Source organism: Xiphias gladius, chromosome 9, assembly GCF_016859285.1.
Source record: "Xiphias gladius isolate SHS-SW01 ecotype Sanya breed wild chromosome 9, ASM1685928v1, whole genome shotgun sequence".
Classification (NCBI taxonomy): domain Eukaryota; kingdom Metazoa; phylum Chordata; class Actinopteri; order Istiophoriformes; family Xiphiidae; genus Xiphias; species Xiphias gladius.
The window spans coordinates 12,667,754-12,690,993 of NC_053408.1; the positions used below are offsets into that span (position 1 = coordinate 12,667,754).

The window sequence follows — 23,240 nt, forward strand, 5'->3', positions numbered from 1 at the left end:
CTACAAAAAGCATCAGTCTTATCTTAAAGCTCTCTCGCTTTTTGTACAAAAAAGCACCAAATATATGATTCTTTGATTGCCTACGATTGGTCAGATTAAGATAAAATCTCACTCAATGCTTGTAACCTCCAAACGATTATATGAAAGCCAGTAATAGCAATCAATTAATAATAATTAAAATCTTATAGCTAATTGTGAAATTTAATCATTGCTGAATACTCAACATTGAAATGTAAATACCACTGAATCTATAGTATTTAAATATTTGAAATTTAAAGCAATCTTTCTGAATTAATGTGGGTTGAATTCCCCTTTGTGTAAAATGTCAGTGGTGCAATCTCAAAAACTGGATTCATGAGGGAGTCAGATTCAAAAATGCAAAAATGTCCAAAATATAAAAAACTATATTCAGTTTGCTGGAATTTAATTTGTCAAATTCTGATCCAAAAATTAAAATCAGGTCTCAAATCAAGTAAGCCCAGACTGGATTACTTAGTTCAGACACCAGAATTGACGATGACAAAGTAAAACTTCTTTGTGACTGAGGATACTTCTTCCTTTTGTATTTAAGGCCCATTAGACACTCTGATCACATGATGAGTAACAGGATGTAATCTGACTGGACAGGGGTCTTAATGATTCCAGCCAGACTCAGTTGATGATCACCAGTGTCTCAGATACTTAAGTCTGAATTTTGCATCTTGATTTTCATCAATCCAATTTGTGCAACCTGATTTTATTTTGTGCAAACATTTATTTCCGTTACTTACTTAGTCACCTAGATTTAAGTTTTCGGCAAAGCTGCTGTTGGATCAAGCTAAACTGTTAATAAGGGATGAACTTTTTCTTCAAGATGTTAATATCTGAAATCAATAATATCCTGTATTATTGATTTCAGCAAGATCGAGTGAACTTCCCACTTCAGAGGTCAGAGGTCAGGGTCAGGACATCAGGATGTCTTTGGTAAACTGGCTTCCAGCGTACGCATGGATAGATCGTCATGTCGCAAGGCTCACCACGAGCTGACCGAGTGCCTGACTCGGAAGCAGAGTCATGGGCGTCAGGACAGAGGCTCGGTCTCGATTTTAGATAGAAAAGAGGGGTCAGAAAAACACTTGAACCTCATGGCAGCTGCAAAGTCTCCATTTATTCTCATTTTCTTGTGTATCCTGAGTGGGAAAGAAGCTCTTTGTGAAATCAGAGTAGGCTACTACTGTTTCATCTTAGTCACTGTTTGTTCCTCCCTGTGCTCAAGCATCAGCTGCACCGCTGGATGTCTGTCCTCTAAAGATGCTGTAAGTAGAGGGAAAACATTGCTTTTATGATACTACTACTATGAAAATTAATAACTTTAAAAAATATATCAATAATATAATAAAATATAATATAATAATATATAAATATATATATATATGATAAATATAAAATAATTGGACTGAGTTCCTTATGATGTGTGATGTTTACACTGAGTGAAATATTCAATTCTAATAAGTTTTTTTTAATTGCTGCAGAGGTCCGTCAAATATTGTGCATTATTTTACAGACATTTGCTCCATTTCGAGTCTGACATACGTGGCATCTTTGGTAACGTTAAGAATTTAAGAAAACGTTCAGCTGCACAGAATGACTTGTAATGACTTCTCCACCATCGGGACAGTCGAAGAGATTAAAGCAAGTTGAAAATAATGTGAATTTAAAGGAGATTTAAAAGGCTGTATTTGGTAATACTTTCCGACAGGCACTTACAGAGTCGAGGTTTATCTAAGAACGAGAAAAAAAGGAACTACCAGGTTGCACTCAGCCTCACATGAAGATATTCAGAAGCTACTGTGGCCATATATAAGCCTTAAAATTGATCATTAAAAACTTAAAATCTGCTCTAAATTCCACAGGTAGTAAATGTAGAGATTGCAAAGGTTGTACACAATCTCCTGTGTTGTGTACTATTGAGTCTGTGGTTTTGTGAAGTAATTTTGAAAGAGTTTACGTACATTATACATTTTATGAAGCTGCAGGAGAAAAAAACTCTCCCTCTGGTGATGCAGACAGACTTTGATACAACCCCTAAAATAATAAAAGTAGTTATTTTTGCTCAGGGAGGATTAATCTAAATTAATCCAGTGCTTTATCAGATTTCTGTGAAACCACAAACATTAATTTATATCCAAAGCCTGTCTGCTCTGCAGGGACGAGTCCCAGCTTTACCCCTTGACTGAGAAAACACGTCACGGACGATGATGATGACAGCTACCAGTAAAACACCACGTCACAAAATAGTGTATTTCAGCACCAACCAGCTGGCTGTCTGATGCTCTGAAAGGCTTTTGATTTTAATAAACATCCACGATATTGTTTGCATTGGGAGGAAAAAAGCTAAAAAGGCTGAGCTACTGCTGGTATCTCTGTTAAAACCACAAATACACACTCAAGCTGGAGTAATCTCTGCCTGATCATCTCATAACAATAAAGCTGGCAGCACAGTAAACAGGTGAATGTGAGGGGGGGGGGGCTGCCGAAGTGAGGCTACCGAAGATAAAGTATAAAAAGAGTGACGAAGACACCACAGTATGAAGTCCCTCGTGGATACCGCAGAAAGAGCCGAGATGGAAATATTACAGTTATATTTCGCCACAGATGGACGGAGCTCTGAATCCACCCTTTGATGATGAGTAGTTTTCATTACAGGGGCAGTAATGCGCTCTTTACTGCCACCTAGCCAGGATTGCCACGAAAAGTTAACGTCTGCAGCTAACAGAGGATGCTGAAGTGTGGCAGTAGCGCTGTACAGTAATAATGGGCCAAATAACAGCCAGAGGCTCCGATCATATTTTAATTAAGCCACATTTGTGTAGTAAAAGTACTCAGTTAATACCCAGTTCATAAGTAGATTTTGAGTGAATTCCATCATTTCCCTTGGCCCCTTATAGTCACGTTTATTAGTGTGAAATTTTACCATGGGCTTGGAAAAAATTTGCAAGAGAAACCTAATTTGGAAACTCTGCCTTCTTAGCAAGCATCCAAACACCATCCTGAAAGCATGTTTTACGAAGATGGATAGATTTTTATGGTCTATGGACAAACATCACAACCGTTCCTTAAATATACATAGATATACAAGTGTGACAAAAATTAGGTCAGTAACACCTCACCAACTGACTTCATTACTGTGAATAAATAATTAATAATTAATTTGTCTCTGGTTTTGAAGGAGACAAACATACGGAACTTAGAAGTAAATTATTCACTGTTTACAGAGTGCATTATTATTAATTATGTCCACAGAGAAATAACAAATGTAAATTATGTTTGAAAACAGCTGATCCAAAGAAATGTGATGAAAATCTGCCTTCTCTTACCCATCAAACCCATCAGCGCTCATTTAACTGAGTGTGAATATTAAAATTCACGGTGGCTGAGTTCCGTTTAGCTGCTTGTGTTTTTCCTGCCACGACATGTCAGAACGTCTGCTGTGAAAAAAGCTTTGACGGTGCTTGACAGCAAACTTTAGAAAGCTCCCCTCAGTCCACATATACCTGCCAAAGCTAACGGTTGGGTCAGAAGACTCGAGCCGAAAACATGCTTCTACATGCATGACATTGTATTAAAAAAAAAAAACATAATAATGTACATATCCATTTTTTTTACTTTTAGAGTCTCAAACAACTAATTCCTCTTTCCAAAGAGAGAATCCACAACAATCAATCTCAGCATGAATTCACTCTCATAATGATCATCTTTCAGCCCTGGTTCTCTCTGCAAACTAAGCAGGCACTAATAGAGCAGCATTCAGTATATCTCATTATGCTGTTGTTTCCTATGCAAACTGACAGGATGATCATGATGCATCCAAACGCTGCCAAGCTGACTCACAGCCCCAGTGTTTATGTGACCCAGCTGGATAATCCCTGACCCACTTACTGCATCTGGATGTGACTCTGTCTGGTACAGTGATCCCCTTCCTACAGCCATACTTCACTGCATACCTACTGTTAAATTAGCTGAGTACAAAGAAAAATACCTCGAGCTGTCAAAATGTTTACACTGGTGAGGGGGGAATTTGCTGTTGTCAGGCATCGTGACTTCTGCTAACTTAGGTGTTGTTTCCCCTCAAAAAGTTCCCATATAAACAAGATTTTTTTTTTTTTTTTTTTAGAAAACTCTGACATGAATCATGATTTATATACTGGATTTACCCACGTTCAGTTTGTATACACAGTATTTTTGTGTTTATTATTACAACAGCGCTCTCACTTCACTGGGAGCCATTTCCTTTATCAAGCCGATGATGTTACTTTTATTATCACTTTCATGTGACGTATTTAAACATCACTTATGCCCAAGCAAATAACATTACTCTTGTGATTGCTGTGACGTTAAAATTATGACTATGCAGCTTGTTGTTCGGCCTACACAACATCAGCAAACTATAAAAAAGTGCCTGTCACGATTTCCCATAGGCCAAGGTGACGACTCCAAATGCCTCGTTTTGTCGGACTAACAGTTCAAAACCCAAAGATATTCCATTTACTGTCATGTAAGACAAGGAAAAACAGCAAATTATCACATTTGAGAAGCTGGAGTAGTAGCATTGCTCTTTGTATACAGACATTCACGGTGCCAGGAGGATGGATCCTAACAACTTTGGTGACCCCCTAACTTGTTCTCTAGTGTGGCCATGAGTTTCGTAGTTTCGGCGATTGAATGGATTGCCATGAGATTCGGTGTGACTTTGGTCGACTAATCGATTATCTACTATTATGTGGTGCAGAACGGCGCCTTTAAATGTTCGTCGCTGTCAGTTTCGATGCAAAAGTCTACTATAAAAACAATACTTTGGTTTTTCATTGTGATCTTTCCAAAAACGGGTTAAGGGTTTAAAAAACAACCTCAGAGAATATAATGAGGGATATTTTTGCATTGATTTTGTTGAAGTCATCTGAGACTTTTGTTCTCATTACAGCTGATCATACAGGGTATTGCCTTGGCTCAGGGCCTCAGCATTTTGCTCTTCTTGCGGTCTCTGCTCCACTGCCTGACAACAGCAGGCGCTTTCAATCCCTGCACTTTACTGACTATCACAGTACTACGTTAATATGCAGTTTTTTCCTTTTTTTTTTTTTTGCTCTCATCTGCAAAATTGCAGAGCACAATCTCTCCTCAATGGCTAAACTCTCTGGGTATCACTCACTTTTGACACATCATTCTCTCTCCCACGAGAACAAAATCTCTTTTATCTCCATTAATCTACTGCTGCTCTTTATCTCTTCAAAACAACACTGAAAACATGGTACATGCATTGTGTCTTTATTATGAATGTGCTGCGGACGTATAATATTCCATGTGCCAGCTTATCTTTGTATTTTTCAAACTTCTATCATCAGACATTAATAAGAATCCACAACATGCCAATAACCACAAAGATTATAGAAGCCCGGTGGTAATACAATGACTGTCAGGAGGCTGGCCGACAGCTTCTGCCTACGTTAGATCATGACTACTTAATACTAACTCATATCAACTAGACAAATTATCACAATATTGAGATCTGTATCTGCAGATTACACCAACTGTTGATTACAATTAAATTTACATATTAAGTAGTAACAGAGGGGGAAAAAAATGCCATACCAATCATTACAGAAAATTATCTGCAGGTGTGAACTTATGAGACTCTGAAATCGCGGCGTTTCTTTACATGATTCGAAATCCAGGATACTGTAAATAAGGAGAGTTTTATCCACTCTCGATGAAACCCGGTTGTTTTAGGTCACAGTGAGAATCACAGGTAGATAAGAATTAGAGGTTAGGTAAGGATACACAGGAGATCAAATAATAATTATAATAATAATTTAAAACCAGTCCTTCACTGTACTGCTATCACACTGTTACTCATATCTCACACCCATTAAACCATGTCTGAACCAGTGTTTTACAAATAGTCCATCAAAAGATCTTCCTGCTGTGTTTGACAACAAAATGGGCATATATCAAGCTGTTTCATTGCTGACCAATCCAAGTAAAAATCAACTGTTTTAGGAGTATTTCAAGGGACAGAAAATGCCACCATCTGTTTGGTTTGAATGTACAGGCAACCTGTGGATGCAGATTGAGGCTAGAGCCGCAGCCCTGACTGCAATCATGAGCTATTTAATTTGTTAGCCAAATCGTGATGCCCCATATGCATAAAATACTACCACCATCTGTCAGCTGCGGCACAGCACTGGAAGTTGCATCACACTACAAGTCTTCTTCTGTTTCAAAATGATCTTTTACAAATATTATCAAAAGGTAGGTTATAGATGACGGAGCATAATTAGCTCCGCTGTAAGATGAATATTTGAAGTATGTTGCTACACAGGGTTTTTTGTGAACATATACCCTTTCGCCTGCTCACAGTGCTCAGTGGTATTGAGTGGATATACAGTAAAGTTGCAGCAGAGTAAAAGCACTTTTGATGTTCCTCTCTACAACAACAATACTGTGATCAGAGTTGGGTCTTGACAATGCAAGAAACTTTCCCACTAATTTCTTTTTTTGGCACATATTTTTCCTCGCAGTGATGACTGTGCCTTCTGTGTGAGACTTTCCATAATCCCTTCCACTTTAGCACCCATAGCTAGTCCTCCGTAAGCCTCTTTTTCATCCTCTTTTGCCACCCGTACGCTCACTTCTCAAACACAAGATGTATGGCAGGAGTCATGAGAACCACAGAGGAGAGTCTGGAACGAGAGGACACACTGTGATTGAAAGTGCTTCTTCTCTATGAGGGAAATGGAGGAATTTCTGCTTTGTGATTACAATGCCACACAAATCCCCGAGCCTCTCCACGTATCCGAGGGGATTTAACGGCAAGCTGAAACTCTGATGCGTCCTGTCGTCGGTGCAGTGAAGGATGGACTTGGCGGACATTTTGTTGGGACTTACATGTGGCACTGAAGCTGGGAGGCAATCTTTCCTGTTTCACCTTCTGTAACCACCTCCACTGGACTCTTTTCTAGTCCACCTTGTTTGAGTCAGTTCTCCGGGTGGTGATGGGATTCTTGAAGATGCTGTGTCTTTCTCAAGAGTCGTTCTGCATGTGTTGACCAGAATATGAAGGGACTGATTAGTCCGACTATTTACTCCCTTCCCCATCTAATTTCAGACACACAAATCCTCCCCAACCCTGACTGGGAGCAGCAGTATTTGCATATGATATTTTCTTCCATTAGCAAAAGGGATTTATATAGATTACAGAAATATAGGTAAGCACTGTATATCGGGTGCATATTTGTCTCACATCCAGGTACTAGGCGGTAAAGACGGTGGTGCAGGTGTGGGCCAGACGGTCAGTTGCCTTATCCAGTTTCATCCTGGGATGAAACTCAGGTTTTCACATTTACTAAAAAAAGAAAAGGAAGCGAATTAGTTGAGGAGCTATATATTCTGCAACCTAATATGGATGTATACACTTTCACAGACCATAGAGAACAATTATATAATGAGAAAAACAAGGGTTGTTTAGTCCCAGAGCCCTTAAACTCAAGTTGTGTGTACATTCGCTCTTGCAGTCATTAAGTTAATTAGAACATCTCATGGCTTAATGAGACCCAACAGGCTGCAGCTGTGTGCATTCAAAAACAAAGTACAGAGACGGCTCTGAAGTGAAAAGGCAAGTTATCACTTAACTGAGTGACCCTTCATGAATATATTTAAATATACAGGACTGCAAAAGACAAATACTACCCACCTTCTTTACAAGTCACTAATAAGTAATAATCACTGATCTGTTATCAGAAACCCTTTATTTGCCAGGCACAATAAATGTACATTTATTTTGTCTTGTGAGCAAATTAACAACTCACACACCAACATACTCCACATATGTAAACATGTGGTACAGGGACAACAAGACTTCACGTTTATCACAAAAGCAAAGAGGGCGAGGCGTAGAACAGAGAGCAGACTACACATATCACTCTGCAGATAAACACACAGCAATCTGAGGCATGCAGTCGGTTACAGCTGGAGGCTGGAGACCACCCGTGCAAAGATGGAGAAATTGGTAATAAAATGTAGATTTGAGTCTGATGCAAATGTGATGAATATGTTCTGATCATTGTGCAGCGTCAGCATAGTTCCTAAAGGCTGAAGTGCCGCAGTGTATAAAGTCTCGTGCAGGCTTTGTAACTAGTGCCAACATGGATGGTAACAATGTCAGTGATTACATACGTCAGATTGTGCTAACAGAGCCAGACATTGTATTGTGATGGGATGAACAGGGACAGTAAGGGGTTTTGGGGCCTGGAGGATCATTGGTAGCAGGGCTACTCCTGCAAATCCTTAACTGTCAATTCAATATTCACAGGCAAAATAAAAAAAAAAGGAGTTCAGGGGGAAGAATCAGCTGTGCACAACTACACAGAGGGTATAAAGGTGCGGTTAAGGTTTAAAGGTCAGATTTGGGACACTCACTGGCCAGGTTGATAATGCAGGCGATGATAATGACGGTCCCTCCTACTAGTGATACCATGGAGAGCATCTTGGCCACACGTCCTAGGCGCACAGCACCATCCAGGTTTCCCTGCTCGAGACTGTTCTTGGACTGGAGGAGAAGAATTGAACCATCTGTTGACTTGGGTTTAATACAGATGCATTTTCTTTTTTTTAATAAATAAAGAACACACTGTAAACTCAGCAAAGTTTCTTCAGAACAACAAAACTATTGATGAAAATAAAAGAAATATAAGAAATAAGCAAAAAAAACTACAAAACAGACAAAGGATTCTCTTCTTACCATGATGGAGTAGACAAATCCTACAATGTTTATGGGCCAGACGGGGCAGAAGCAGGCCAGAACAGACAGGAGGAGGTAGTCTTTAACCTTGGTCCGGTCCAAGGGTGGGTTGGTGGCGATGCTGGAGTGGCGAGAAATCGACGGCCTGGGTGAAAAGGAGGTGTAGCCAATGGAGCCAGCCCTGCTCCCCTTTCTGGTCTTGCCGTGATGAGGGTAAGAGATGGAGTGTTGTCTTCTGGGAGGAGAGGAGATGACTGGAGAGGTGCTCTCTGCGGGCGCTGGGTGTATCCCATTACCTATACATGAGGGACGAAAAGGACGGGCAGACGTTTGAAACACTGCAAGAGGCAGATGTTCGTTTACTTTCCCAGGAACTCTTTTGTGCACTGGAACTTCACATTCCCTGAGCGAGCTGATTAAGCAGCTGTATGACCCAACCCGCTGCCTTGACACCAGGTCAAACCCAGTCACTTACTGTTCTTCAGTTTCTCGTTGATGACTATGACTAGCTCTCCTTTGGATTTGCTGAGGGGGGGCCGTGTGCTGGCTGGGCTGCTGCCGCTGTGGATGAAATGTTCACCTATGACTGGTGGGCATGGCACAGAGATGGAGGCTTGACTCGACAGAGAGCCCTCCTGGTCCAGCAGCGACGGTTGTTCCTCCCCTGGCCAAACGGTGGGAGCTGGCATCATGTTCACAGCCATGCTGCCCGCAAAATGACGCCTCTGTTTGTGGTCCAGTCTTGTGTTTGATGCCTGTTTTTGACACCTGGGGACAAGAAAATAGTTTTAACCATATTTATAAACATGTGCTGTGCCCCATATGCTTAGGAGCTGTACAAAAATTACTTGGGTGGAGGGGTCAGAAAAGAGGAAAGCTGATGTATTTTGTCTTTTTTCCTGAAGAGGGGGTTTTGGGAGAGCAGGGGAGGGTGTGTTACTTCTTTTCTCTAACCCAGAGTTTAATTTTATTTATTTCATAAAAAAATAAAATAAATAATAATCAAAAAGCTCAAATATTTACATGAAAAAGATGGATTTTGTGTCCACCACAGTTCATAAAAGCGCATCTTACCATTTGAAGACAAGAATTTTGTCTCTGTCTTAGGGTTTATTTTCCCTGACAGAATAAACTACGAACTAATACGATAAATACAAATCAGTTTCGAGAATGGTTATTAGTTATTGAACATCATTTATCCAGAGAACGTGTCAGTTTAATAATAATAATAATAATAATAATATTCATTCTTCTTCGGGTCTGTTGATTACTGTTGGTCCTAAAACCAGCATAAGGGCGCATTACCACCAACAACTGAGCTGAAGTGGCACAGTAGACCGAAATTAACTCTGGGATACACTTAGCTCTGAATTTCGCTTTTTGAAGTGATATTAGGAGAAACACTTGCCTACTACCTGGCGATGCATAAACGCGCACATATGTGCTCAGCATGGCAAGTGTGGGTATTGGGACAGATCCTAGATCTGTGGTTCGGCTGCATCAATTTCTATAATAATGTTAACTGTCCATCGAGAGTCTGACAATGTCAAAAGAGTGCAATGCTAAATCGGTGGAGTACGCTTTTAAGGCTTGAACTACAACACACCATCTGAATTTCTTTGTTGTTAATGGCAGAATTAGTTGTACCTACTCAGCAGTGTCATATGATTTAGAGATATATCTTTATTTTATTTGGATACCCATGGACTGTTACTAAAGTAACAGCTACTCTTCCTGGGATCCATAGGGGAAAAGTAGCTACAACAAAATCATTAAAATTAGAAGCAAATTAAAATAAGATTACATACATATACATGTACAACTAAACATTTAATACACGTATTTACATATGCAACATATGATATTGGGGAGAGCGTGTTGCATTTTTTTCTAGGTCAATGAAAACATCAATATTTTGCCCCCACTCTTTGCACAATAATTTTTGTACAGTCCCTAAATACGTTCCGCTTCAGCCGATTTGGAGTCAGGACCCGGGGTCAGTATCACGATAAGCTTCTTTATAATCCACTTTGATTTCGGGTGACAGATGCTCATTTCTGGTCACTACTGATGCCAGGGCGAATGGTAAATAAACGGGCTGAGGGTAAACAGATAAAACACACTCACGGTTCAGAGCAAATCAGGCCTCAGATGTGCTCAAAGCTCGCAGCGGACTCGCTATCTCAGGTAACACACACAAAAAAAAGCGGGTCACAATGACGAGTACAAAGGCATGGCAGATGGAGGCAGGCTTCTCTGAAACGATACTAGCAGCCATGGCCTCGGTGCAGGTGTTTACATTACATTATTTCCTTATGTGTACACAGGCGCTTACTGGCATATGGTGGCCGGTTGTTGGGCACAGAACAAAAAGGTAAAGGACGCGGCAGCGAAACGACGGGGACAAAGGGAAAACACTCGGATTGGGGAATGAAGGAGGAGGCTCATTAATTAGCCTGCTGCTGGGAATTTGAATTCAGTGGATGTGGGCTGCTAAATTGCCATGATAAGCAGAAAACACACACACACACAGCTTTCATTTGATTCTCCCATTTATAGCAAACTAGAAATTAATTGAAGTGCAAATAAATGGCTATTTCTGAATTTCTCAGTAATATACAGGGAAAATGTGGCTATGAAGATAAATCAGACCTTTTTAAAATCCAGCACCAGTCTCATCAAAGCCGGAGCGTCCCTGGCTTTGGCATCGTGGCAACGTTAATCTCAGGTGAAAAAATACCAGCAATCAGACGCGACCAAACATCTCTACATCCACAGTGTATTTGCAAAGGCGCATCGTATCGTTCGTCTAAAATCCGGGAATATCTTTTTGTGATATGCGAAAGCTTGAGATGGGCCGTTACGGTGTAGCGTCTTATTCCAGCCCAGTGTGCTGGGATGGATGGGGAGTCTCCTGGACGGGCAGGGTGGATCAGAGATGAGGGGTGTGTGTGAAATGAAAAGTGAAATCAACCAGACTACGTGCTGTGGGCGGAGGAGGAGGAGAGGGGGGGGGGAATTATGGCATCCTCCTCTGCTCACCCCACAACACTGAATATTAATCCACTGATGCAGCGTCACAGAGTCAGTGATGGGAGAACCCCACCCCCATCTCCGCTTTGCAGAGAACAAGAGTTCACAAATTAGCCAAATTAGGTTTTCAAAACGGAAATATGCGATTAAGGAGTGAAGGGGACCATCAGATGTGTTCATTAGGAAGTAAACACTCAAACATTCAGTGACAAGAGAGACATTTATTAAAAGCAATAGTGCGCCATCAGCTGGAACACATTTGTAACTACAAAAACATCATAAAACAAAGCATAAATGAAAAATTTAAGTTTCTGATAGAAAATATACACAGTAAACATGCGTTTGATTTAAAACCAACGTTAAAAAAAAAAAAAAAAAAAAATCACGTTCCCATGGCACTCAGGATGTTTGCCTGAAAAACAAAACAAAAACAAATACATTATGCCTTATAGGGTAAAAAAAAACAAAAAAACAAAAAAAAAAAACCCTGGCATCGAGATCGATTCTCACTTAATGACTTAATTTGATTCATTGGTGGAGAGAAATTCCATGTTGCATGGTTGTTATCATCAATTGTGTACACAACATCTGTTGCAGTGTAAATCAGTCATTCATTAATTGTACACATATGTGAAATGTGAACAATGGAAACACTACAAAACACAATGAAGATGACAGTAACACCAATAACGAGAGCGCAGCTGCATTTAAACCCCTGCAACTTCCAAGTTAGCTGGACCCGTTCTAAGCTATAACTAAGTGGCAGAGCAGCGGCCCCTTATGTTTAGCAGATGCAACATTTACAATGTACAATTTATTTGCATGCTAGCATGCTATCATTTGCTACGTAGAACAAAACATTGCTTCTAAGCCTGATAAGTGTGATTGCTTGCAGGTATTTAGTTTTAAACCAAAGAATTTTTGACCTAATGATGGTGCTCGATAAAGTCAGGCCATCACTACAGATATTACAGTTCATTCTGTGGAGTACATGGATGGCAATCCATCTAACAGTTGTTGAGATCATTTAGTCTGGACCAAAGTGTTGGAACAATTAACCAATAGACATGGATAATCATAGAGCCATGCTCTCAGCGTGGCTAAAGAAAAATTCGGGACTCAGCTTACCTTCATGAAGGAGGAAAATCTCTTTCCTGTCATACCCTCAACTTTTACCAGATCTTCCAACTGCAAAACAAAAAAATCATACTTAAAGTCACCCCAAGTAAATTCAATCGCCTGAAGTCAGAGAAAGGTTAAAGACAAGGTGTGGTTGTGGGGTGGGTTACATGATAAAACAAGAGCTATTTTCTCTATCGACCTTTGTGAAGTGACCATGGATCTCCCTCCAGCCCAGGATGAGCTTTGCCTTCTTGTCGCCGATCTGCTGCAGACCTTTCAGCTCTTTGAGGGAGCCGGTGTTGAGAATGTGCAGGATTTTCTGCCTGGACTGCTCTAGCACAGATGTGTCAAGTTGGGACTCCCAGCCATTCTGTATTATATTCTCTTTACCATCTGGAAGCTGAGTGAGAAACAATAAATACAGATAAAGATATAAATAAATAAATAAATAAATAAATAAATAAATAAATAAATACTACATTTACTATTAGGATTTTTTTTTTTTTAAATAAACAAAAAAAACCAAAACACAATTACAGAAAATATAGAGTACATTAAAATCATTTTTAACTGTCAACATTTATTTGTCTACATTGGCCTGGAAAGGAGGTTAATTATAGAGTGTCTGTCAAGTTAAAAAACAAACTGAAGCTAATGCACTGTGAGCTTGTATCTGATGCTTGCAATTCTGCAGATATGTCAAACTAAGCACAGCCAAGGCTCGGATGCACACCTCAACCTGGTCTGAAAGCTTCTTCTCTTTCTTCTTGACGCACACAGACTGTTTTTTGACAACTGCAAGCTGCTGAAGAGGCTGAAGCTGGCACACTAATAGGGAGGAGACCACATATACAGTTCATGTTAAATTCATATAATGCTACACATTAAAACACAATCTGTTAATTACACAATCAGTTAAGGAGGCCAGTGTTTCCCCACAGAATTAGGTTTTTTTAGAATTACATATTTAGTTTGGAGAAAAAACAAAATAGAGTTTCAAAGACAAATACATGACAGGTCCCAAGGAAAGTTATCTGGCTCACGCTCTGAGCTGCTGAGGGGTGTAAAAATAATTCCTCCTCATTGTCATTTGATATATTTTCTGGCTCCTATATTGTAGACTGAGCTCTTATATCACATTGCAGCTCATCATTAGCTCCAGTGATTCAACATGAAGGAATTGGTAAGTGACTACTCTCTAGAGAAGCATGAACAATAGAGGATTACCAAGGAAAGAGGTTTTCCAAGGTCATTTTTTTTCCCATATACTAAAATTATTCAAGGGCAATTTTTAGGATAGTAGTATCTGATACGACTGCAGTCTTAAAGTGGCGGTTCTTTGGATTCTTTCAGCTAAATTCCTACAACTTAAGTTTAAATTAGTGTTATTTCTTGGATGAATAGGTTAAAAAAAAAAAAAAAAAAAAAAAAAAAAAAAACCTACGTAATTTCATGAAGTTCCAGTTACATCAATTTATCCATCGCTGTACTTTAACTGACCTTGTAGCGGTTGGACCACAGCCTGCTGCTTATTTTGTTTTGTGGCATTCGCATGTTTTCTTTGCAGAGGAGCCGTGTTGTTCTTGAAGATGGGCTCCTGTTTGGTACTGAACTTTTCTCCAGCCAACTGACTGAGTAGTAGGGTCTTGCTCTCAAACTCCCTCTGTTTCTCTTTGAGTTCCTTTGGAAAAAAAAAGATGAGCAAGGTTGGCTATCAAATATCCAAGAGTTGATCGATCGGTACAGAGATCTGACTGTACCAGCGTTTGGTAAATCACATACGGACAGAAATTATGACAGAGACCAAGGCAGATCCAGGCGTGTATATAAATGATCAAAACTTGTATTACGCAGAGGTACGTGTTTTTAAAGACTACGTTTTGATGAAGGTGTGCGTTTTCACCTGGATCTCCTTGCGAGACTGGGCCACATCTTTCAGCATGGTGGTTCTATCTTTGTCCTGGCAGCTCATCATCAGCTTCTCCAGAGCTATTAGTCTGTCCATCACTGACGGCTCTGACAGGCTGAAAGAGCCACAAAACAAATCAAGAAAAGCAGGTAGACAATGAGTGGGGAGAGTATGGTGGCTTTGAAATGCACTCAGAAGTCCAGAGGTAAACCAGGATGAAAAAGAACATGTTGACGAGTATCCTACCCCAGACAGACTCGTACACCTGATAACATATGGCAAGAAAGCAGTGCTTGTCTGTCTCCCAGAGAGATTCCAGTAGGCACGGCAGCTGTAGCCAATTGGACCACTGCAGAGAGACTTGCTTTCAGCACAAGCTATAAAATCTTGGCCCAATGCTTTAAGGCTATGGCTTGTTTAATTTGCTGTTATATGGACACAGCAGAGGAAATTGAATTTGATGTTTCGCTTTTGGCGAAATGCATTTTCTCCAAGGTCAAACATCACAGTTCCCAAGTCTGATAAGCCAGACAACTAATCAAAAAGTCTGTGTGTGTGGTCTTTCACCTGTGAAAATGTGCAGAGGGTGAGGAACCATCCTGTTCAGCTTTCTTCTCCTCTTTCTGCCTTTTCTTCTGTGGCTCAGTGCCAGACCCCCCAGCCTCGTGGTCCTCTCTGGCCCGTTTCACTGGAGATGAAGGCAGAAGGGAAATTAACAGTTTAGTATTCAGTGCACTCAAGTTAAAGTGTTTCTGGGGTACTCTGGAGTTTGAAACAATTCAGATGACAATGGTACAGTGTCGGCCAGGGCTGCATCGCAGTGCCTGAATTAAAACCAAGGGAAGAGCAGCAAAATGTAACCATCAGAAATGTACTGAAGAAAATGCTATAGGAAAGAAAATGTATCAAAACTGCAGATATGTTGGCTACTGCATCCATCTTGCCCAGAGACAGCTTGTTGTTTACTCTTAGTCATCATCCTCTGGGATGTGACATAGGTGCCCCCGTTGGCCTTTGGATCAAATTCTGTTAGAGCTTCCGTTTTTTCTAGCTATTCCATTTCTCTCTATACTTATAAGTCCTCTGAATGAAAAAGTTAGTGCTTTTCTCACTCACCTGGCAGCACAGGCACAGCAACAGTTTCTTGGGTGAACGGCTTGTTCACAATGAGCTTGGACTTGGCAGCAAAGTTGAGTGCACTAAATGTATCAAAGTAGTATTTGTACTCTGGTGCAATATTGGTGATCATGACAGAGTGTGCAGAGCCACCCAGAGAGTCCTGTAGCAGCCGTGTTAATTTACTGTCTCTGTATGGCACACGGAGGGCAGTGCCAGAGTTAAGAGAGTCCACCACTTTGCTCAGAGTGAAGAGAGACAGGTTAATGGCACCACTCTCCTTTAGGCGGATGCCCTGGTTCCCGGTGCGGCGGTTGTCTTCAGACCCAGCCAGGTCTACCAAGTACAGCTTGCCTGTCTGTTGTCGGTGGGGCAAGGCACACTGAGTCCGTACAACCTAGATCATTGAGAAGATTAAGATTTGAGAAAGGGCAGTGACGCAAAGGTCAGACATGACAGAAACATAGAGGAGGGAAAAGAAAGAAACAAGGTTAGATGGGCAGCAAAAGAATCTGACATTACATATTCAGCACTACAACAGAACTGAAGAAGCCTTTCAAATGAGGTGAAATGTCTTCAAGAACCTCAAGACGCTCCAGTTGCCTTATATATAGCACTTAAAAGAACATTGGCAGTAAGTATGAATGCAGAAACGGGACAAAGTTAATAAAAAAGGACAGCAGACACCAGTATGTATCTCTCTCAGTGTAGTCCCAGAAAGCCCAGAGGTTGCTAGTGGGAGTGTTGCAAGAGAGAATTGATTTTAGCACCAGCTACCAAATCCTGGCCTACTGCTCGGAGGCCACGACCTGTTTAAGATGCTATTCGACTGTCCACTGTAGACCCATGCAGAGACCAGGTTAATAAATAAAACAGAGCAACTGTCGATGAGTACTATATAAAAAATATAAAAAAGTCTTTCTTCAGTATTAATCAAATTACATATCAAACCTTGATGAGGAGAATAGCGTGGCTGCGGCTGGAGCGCTGGTTTAGTTTAGTAGAAGCTGTAGTACGATTGAGACTAGCAGGGACAAAGTGTTTGTCAAAATCTGAGAAGGAGGAGATTTTTGTGTGAGTTAGGCCAGGGATAAGGATGTTCTTGTCCTTGTCCTCTCTGATTGGCAGATCCTGGGAGGTTGGCGATAGAAGATCTAGTACCTGAGAGAACAAAAGAAGGATGCAATGATGGACTGCACAATGTCAAATAATAAATACCCAAAGAGGATGTGCACAGTACAGAAACTTAAAAAAAGAATAATAGCTATAATTAAAACCTACAGTTCTATTAACAAATAAGTAGACAAACAATAATAAAAGCAATAAAAGCAACACAGAGCTGGATAGAATAGGTATTTAAAGCTTTTAAAATGTGAAGAGAGGTTTAGAGGCACAGAGGGGGAGCATGGTTATCAGACGGCTTTGAATTAAATTAAAAAGTGAGTTGTTTTTTTTTTCTTCAGAGCAGAAAACCTGGTGTCAGGTAGAGGAGTGCATGAGCAGTTGAACTGAAGAGGTCTGTGTGTTTAAGTTTTTTTAATGGCTGTATTAGTGGTTTGCCAGCTGAAATGGGAAGGGTTGGGTGGAGACTGGTTTTGCTTATGTTGTTTGCATGAAAAATGGTTTTGGTTTTCATTGACAAAATAAAAAGGTAATTTAACAGCTTATTTTCAATTTTATAAATGAAAAATTTTGAAATACTGGCAATGGGTCACAATATACTATGTATACAGCCAACCATTCATACCTTCTCATTGTAAATTTCCAAATAAGACATGCCAATACTGTAGTCCCATCCTTCATCCTCAGCCTTTACTTTGACCAGATTGAAGACCTCGCGAACGGCTCGAGGGATCACGCCCGGCTGCTCTGAACTGCCCAACATGGTATGGGTCTTACCTACGAAAGAGTTGGCAGAAAAAGTGCATTTTATATACAAATGAGTGAACTTTAGGAACAAATTGCCCCTACAAAAACATAATAAGAGGCCACAGAGTGCGCTCAGCAAAACTCAAAGTATTTTAATAGGTGAATTCAGAATATTAAATTGTAATATTTCATACCACCTATGCATATTTAAAAATCCCACTATTAATATTACATACATTTATAACATTAAGACAAATGTTTAATGAAAAAAGGAGACCGGGTGATACAACCAATTGAAGAAAATACAAGTTAACAAATGCAATATATGTAGCACTGCTTTAACATACCTGCTCCTGTTGGCCCATAGGCAAACACACTGGCGTTTTGTCCATTCAGTATATGTGATAAAATGGGCTTCACTGATGAGAGGAAGACCTCTTGCTGTGTCGTTTGCTCACCATGAAAAACGTCAAAACTGAAATAACACGGACAGCACTCTTAGAGTTTACTGTTGGACCATAATTAGAAATATTGACGACAGGATAATTTGGAAATGAAAACTGTTCAGTTATTCCTGAGGACACTTACTGGTATTTGACTGTTTCGGTAGCATTCCTCCAGTTGATTATTTCCAGGTTCTGGGAGTCCAGGCCTCTCACACACGGACCCTCGCCTTTCTCATCTTGCTTGCCCATATAGGGTCGCAGACGAACCGCTACCCGAACCCTGGAGGTCTTTTTTGTTCCTCCATCTGGTACCGCAACACGCTGAGCCATCTTGGAGCTCTCAAAAACAAAAGGCCTGGATAATAACAAGCCAAGTTAGCCACGTATAACTTCCGTTGGCGTTCCGTTAAAGTTTAATAATGCAGATTCCCAAACTTACTTAAATCTTTAATTAATCGCTAAATTACTTCAAAGAATTGCGATAATGAGCTAATCTTTACTTTATTAACGATGGTTTCAACCGATTAATAAAAAGCTAACTTGGCTAGGGTGAGGTTACGTTAGCCTTAGTCTTGCTCTCAAACGTTAGCCTCGCTAGGGTCAGTTGCTGCTTCCCCGATTTTATTGCAAATGTTTCATTAATGCTTACCGATATTATTTGCAGACTCCCGGTACAAAATCTTTGTTATTCTCCAAGTTTCACTTTTAGCAACATTGCGGACGCCGTCCTTTAACAATGGCGAACGACCCCCCCCTTACATCTAACGGAACACTTTTCAAATAAAGAGCGTTGCCACCGGAAACAACCATTAACCAATCAGATGTCGCTCAAACACTGGCGCCTATTTGACGCCTAGCGTCCATATTTTTTAGATTTATTCGTGTATCAAGTCGTCAACGTTATACTATATAAACATATATGTTTGCCTTTCAAAATAAGTAATTAACGTGAATAGTGAAGCAAAAGATATGTATTACAATTTTGCCCGATATACATTCAGCTCTGTATGCGATTGTGCCTTGCGCATTAAGTCGTGTCACCGCAGATCTTTACTACAAACACGTTAACTAGTGTCGCTTACTCAATCTATCGATGGACCATCCACATGACGTTTAAACAGCGGGAATGCGCAGTCTCGCAGAACCGAGCAGATCGTCACACAGTACTTCGAGTCCAAAATGGCGCTATGTTTACGTCTCTGCATAATCGTTTTTTATCCCTAGCAAGTCTCATGGAGAGGTTTGGCGAATTTATTCCCCGGAAAAGATAATTTCACCTAACATTAACTACAACAACACTGGTTCACGACAAACTGGAATACGGTAATGACAACTACGGCACATATGTTGGCTAATAGTAATTGCTGTTTAGAAATAGCTGGTGGTCAGGCCTTACGATAGCAAGCTAGTTACGTCAAAACTGGATAAAACTACGTTTCAAATGTGGCTATGTTGACTGTTTAATATTCAGCAAAGTTAACAGCTGTCGTTGGGTTACCTGTTAAACGTTATACGCCTCATATTACTCTTGGCTAGCTCTCTCAAAGTCTTCTTAACCTCACATACCTATAGTTACGCTTGGGTGTACTAAAATTTGTTTTTTCATCAAGCAGATCTGTGAATATAAAGTTCATCCGCAGTAAGGATGCAGACCGAGGCCACAGACTCCTCACTGAGAGAGGGCATAGAGACTCTGGATGTGAAGGACACAGAAAAACCTGCAGCAGGCAAAGAGGAGGTGGGCAACACAGAGAAACAAGACACTGCGATGACAGCTACTACAGAGGAGGAGGACACTGCAACCAAGGATGAAGAAGGTAACTCCATTAAGAAACACAAATAAACTGAAGGAAGTAGGGAAATTTAGTATCTTCAGCTACACATCTTGCAGGCATAAATACAGTAGTAGGCAAGAGGTTTTACCGTTGAATATAACCATTATGAGTAAAGTAGGGAGTGATACAAAGGAATTAACAGTAAGCTGTATCTTGACTACAATTGCATAAGTAAAAAAACTGCAGGTTAGGCATAAAAATGTGTATTAAAGTAAGGAAAGTACAGAAGTGTAAGGAGCAGAAACATTGTGCAACCAATGCATAAAAAATAATGTATAAGCAATCAAATATATAATTGTGTAAGTAATTACACATTAGGTCAATATTAATGAAGTGTAAATTAAGAGATTTCAGTCATGCATTTCTATTTGAGGCCTTTTGATTTAACAGCATTTATCAGTTTGAAAAGTGTTTCTTGCAAAAAAAACAAAAAAAATTTAAGTAAACACCAAGGTCTAAAAGTGATGCAAACATAATGTGATACATAAGTGCTATAATTCTGTTTAATGCATAATGAAATAAGGTTGTACTGTTATTCCTACCATTAATGTTTTTTTTACTCAACAGCTTTTGTTAAACTGACTTTTTTCCACCTTTTTGCTGCTCTCTCAGATGGAGACACGGATGCAGTAGGAGGAGAGGCACACAAGGATGAACCCCAGGCAGACACAGGGGTGGATGGTGAAGAGGGAAAGCAGGCTGCCGAAGTGGACGGTGAATGGGAGCTTGCATACAGCGACGAGGAAATGGAGGACCCCAAAAACTGGATGCCTCCTCCTGCTGAGATCAAAAGACTCTATGAGCTCCTCGCTAAAGGAGAGATGCTAGAATTGAACTTTGTGCCCCTTCCTAGGAGGCCCCCTACACCTGAACGTACCCCGTCACCTGAAAGAGATGACGAGGAAGAGGCGGCGAAGGAAAGGGAGAGGGAGGAGAGAGAGCGCAAGTCAGTATTACTATTCTTCACAATCATTTCATTTCTAAAGATTTAGGTTTGTGTACTGGTTTTGCTTGAGAAGGCTCATGACTTTTTTTTTCCTTTTTTTTATTTTTCCCAGGCCTCCAACTCCAACTGAGTTTGACTTTGATGAGGAGCAAATGCAAGCCACTCCGAAAAATGCCTTTATCAACAGACGCAGAACACCAGGTGTGATAGACATTGGACTGACAGTAACCACTGAGATTTGAGTTTTGAAATTTGCACTCCTGAACTGCTAAAGCTATATCAACTAATAGTGTCAGTTTAACAAAAGCTGTTGAGTAAAAACAAAATCAATTTTAACTTAGCTCATAACTGTTGGTTTTCATCATTGATGATTTGGTTTTTTTATTTATTTATTTTTATTAATTTTTTTTCTTTCTCTCCCAGGATCTTCAGCCCGCTCCTCTGTGAAAAGGGAAGCTCGGCTGGACAAAGTGCTGTCAGACATGAAGCGCCACCGCAAAATTGAGGAGCACATCATGCGTACAGGCCGAGATCTCTTCAAGAGTGACAAGAAGTTGGAGGAAGCCCTGTCTCCCAACAGCCAGAAGGAGCGGGAGAAGGAGAGGGAACGGGACAGCAACCCCAACACCATCTTCTCCCCGAGACAGAGGAGATACTGAAGTATTAAGAGAGATGAGGACTTGCCCAGAGACAGACAAGGACAATAGCTTTCCAAGACTTTCTCAAAACTTGAATTTTTTAATGTAACAAGTTTTGTATGTTTTTTATGTGTGTTTTGTATGATGGCAATAAACATTTTAACCCTGGAGTAACCCTGTTGTACTCAGTAGGTAGTAAGGGTGATTGATCTAGATAAAAATCCTCTAAGATCCTCACTATATATTGTGATTTACCAAAGATTGTGAAACTTCATGGATGAAATAACAGGGATGTATTTTTGGCAAATGTGGTGAATTAAATACTTAAAAATGAAGGTATAACATCACATTCGTACAACAATTTTATAATATTGCCATAAAGCAGTCCTTCTCATTAATGTTAATTACCCACAATGGCTAGGTACACCCAGGGATATCAAAGGGATTCCTATCAAACTATAAATGGTATGGTAAAATCTCCTACTCTAGACAACATTTGTCTCAGTGTATATTGTCACCATGCCAAGTGTGCAGGTATGGTGTTAGGATGAAATTTAGTCCTAGCTGACTGGATTTGACACATTTTTTCACAATAATGTATGGAATTCCTGTCATAAAAATGCTCATTAAAAGCTTTTTTTTTATGGCAGTAAGTGGCAGAACTCAGTCCACTTTCAAGTGCTTAACATGTCATTTGGTAAAGAGTTAAAGTCATGAACTCTGGCACCCTCTACTGGCTCACTTTTACCTTGGTATAGAGCAGTAATGTCTAAAGTCAAACTAGGTATGATTTAAAAAAAAAAAACATTTGATAAAACTTTTTAAAAAAAAGACTCCAGGCAGGCTCAGGACAGAGAAGTATATTTTAGCTAAGTTTGAGTAACAATACAGCCTTCACATAAGGCTCAGAAGCATAGAGTATAATATGTATGCATAAATATGCATTCAAAACCACAAACCAAATAAATAAATAAATAAATACTTACAAATAAATAACGAGCATTTTGTGTAATATACAGTACATCAGTTGAAATGTTTTAGTATTGTCAAGAAGCAGTACCTTATGAATTCATGGAACGGGAATGGATATTCAGTGTTCAACATGCCCACAGTTGTCCAGATGTTTTGGCACACGCTACCCTGTCTTGATGGTTTCTGAGCTCTGTTTTATGTTTTTTTATTGACCCATTTCCAGGACAGTGTAGCTGCTTTAAACAAACATAAAATTATAAAACAAGCCAGTTTGTTCAAAGAAGGTTCATAGAACCAGTGGCTCAAATGCACGGCTCAATGATTGGAGCAATTCATACAATGTTAAAATAATTCATAGACTTAATAATGGTTAAAAAATAAACAAGTTGCCATGGACAAGTGTGCTGCAAGTCACTCACAAGGGAATGCTTCCCCAGAAGATCACTTTTGTTTCCCTTCAAACTGTGGCATTGTGAGTCCCTGAACAAAGCTAAAATTACTCAAACCTCATGGACCCCTTTGTGAAATATTCCAGCCAATCAAATGGATATTTTGAGATTTACATCAGCACCAAACTG

The 23,240-nt window shown here is 40.0% G+C and overlaps 3 protein-coding genes across 7 annotated transcripts; 1 reads left to right on the forward strand and 2 right to left on the reverse strand.

Annotated features, from left to right (window-relative positions):
• Positions 1–5,296: 5,296 nt before the first annotated feature.
• Positions 5,297–11,733, reverse strand: prrt2 (proline-rich transmembrane protein 2). Of its 5 annotated transcripts, none has more exons than XR_005708061.1 (6): positions 11,429–11,733; positions 9,252–9,544; positions 8,777–9,078; positions 8,455–8,584; positions 7,280–7,381; positions 5,297–7,072 (listed from the first exon to the last, which is right to left on the reverse strand). XR_005708061.1 is itself a non-coding variant. In XM_040134306.1 (6 exons), exons 3-6 carry the CDS (start codon positions 9,478–9,480, stop codon positions 7,365–7,367), a joined length of 678 nt encoding a protein of 225 aa, XP_039990240.1. In that variant the 5' UTR covers positions 9,481–9,544; positions 10,904–10,958; positions 11,112–11,211; the 3' UTR covers positions 5,297–7,364. The 5 variants fall into 5 exon arrangements, 4 of the variants coding, with proteins under 4 accessions (XP_039990240.1, XP_039990241.1, XP_039990237.1 ...); XM_040134306.1 differs by lacking the exon at positions 11,429–11,733 and adding exons at positions 10,904–10,958; positions 11,112–11,211 and having other exon boundaries at positions 5,297–7,381; XM_040134307.1 differs by having other exon boundaries at positions 5,297–7,381; positions 8,777–9,072.
• A 437-nt stretch (positions 11,734–12,170) lies between these two features.
• kif22 (kinesin family member 22) lies at positions 12,171–19,058 on the reverse strand. The gene is made up of 13 exons (XM_040135676.1): positions 18,921–19,058; positions 18,414–18,626; positions 18,173–18,300; positions 17,704–17,855; positions 16,908–17,117; positions 15,957–16,353; positions 15,408–15,528; positions 14,835–14,955; positions 14,432–14,612; positions 13,665–13,759; positions 13,131–13,331; positions 12,938–12,997; positions 12,171–12,221 (listed from the first exon to the last, which is right to left on the reverse strand). The coding sequence occupies exons 2-13, from the start codon at positions 18,599–18,601 to the stop codon at positions 12,192–12,194; spliced, it is 1,884 nt and encodes a 627-aa protein (XP_039991610.1). The 5' UTR covers positions 18,602–18,626; positions 18,921–19,058; the 3' UTR covers positions 12,171–12,191.
• Positions 19,059–19,164: 106 nt separating this feature from the next.
• On the forward strand, positions 19,165–22,264 carry pagr1 (PAXIP1 associated glutamate-rich protein 1). The gene is made up of 5 exons (XM_040135678.1): positions 19,165–19,594; positions 19,885–20,088; positions 20,719–21,052; positions 21,165–21,253; positions 21,476–22,264. The coding sequence occupies exons 2-5, from the start codon at positions 19,917–19,919 to the stop codon at positions 21,709–21,711; spliced, it is 831 nt and encodes a 276-aa protein (XP_039991612.1). The 5' UTR covers positions 19,165–19,594; positions 19,885–19,916; the 3' UTR covers positions 21,712–22,264.
• Positions 22,265–23,240: the final 976 nt, after the last annotated feature.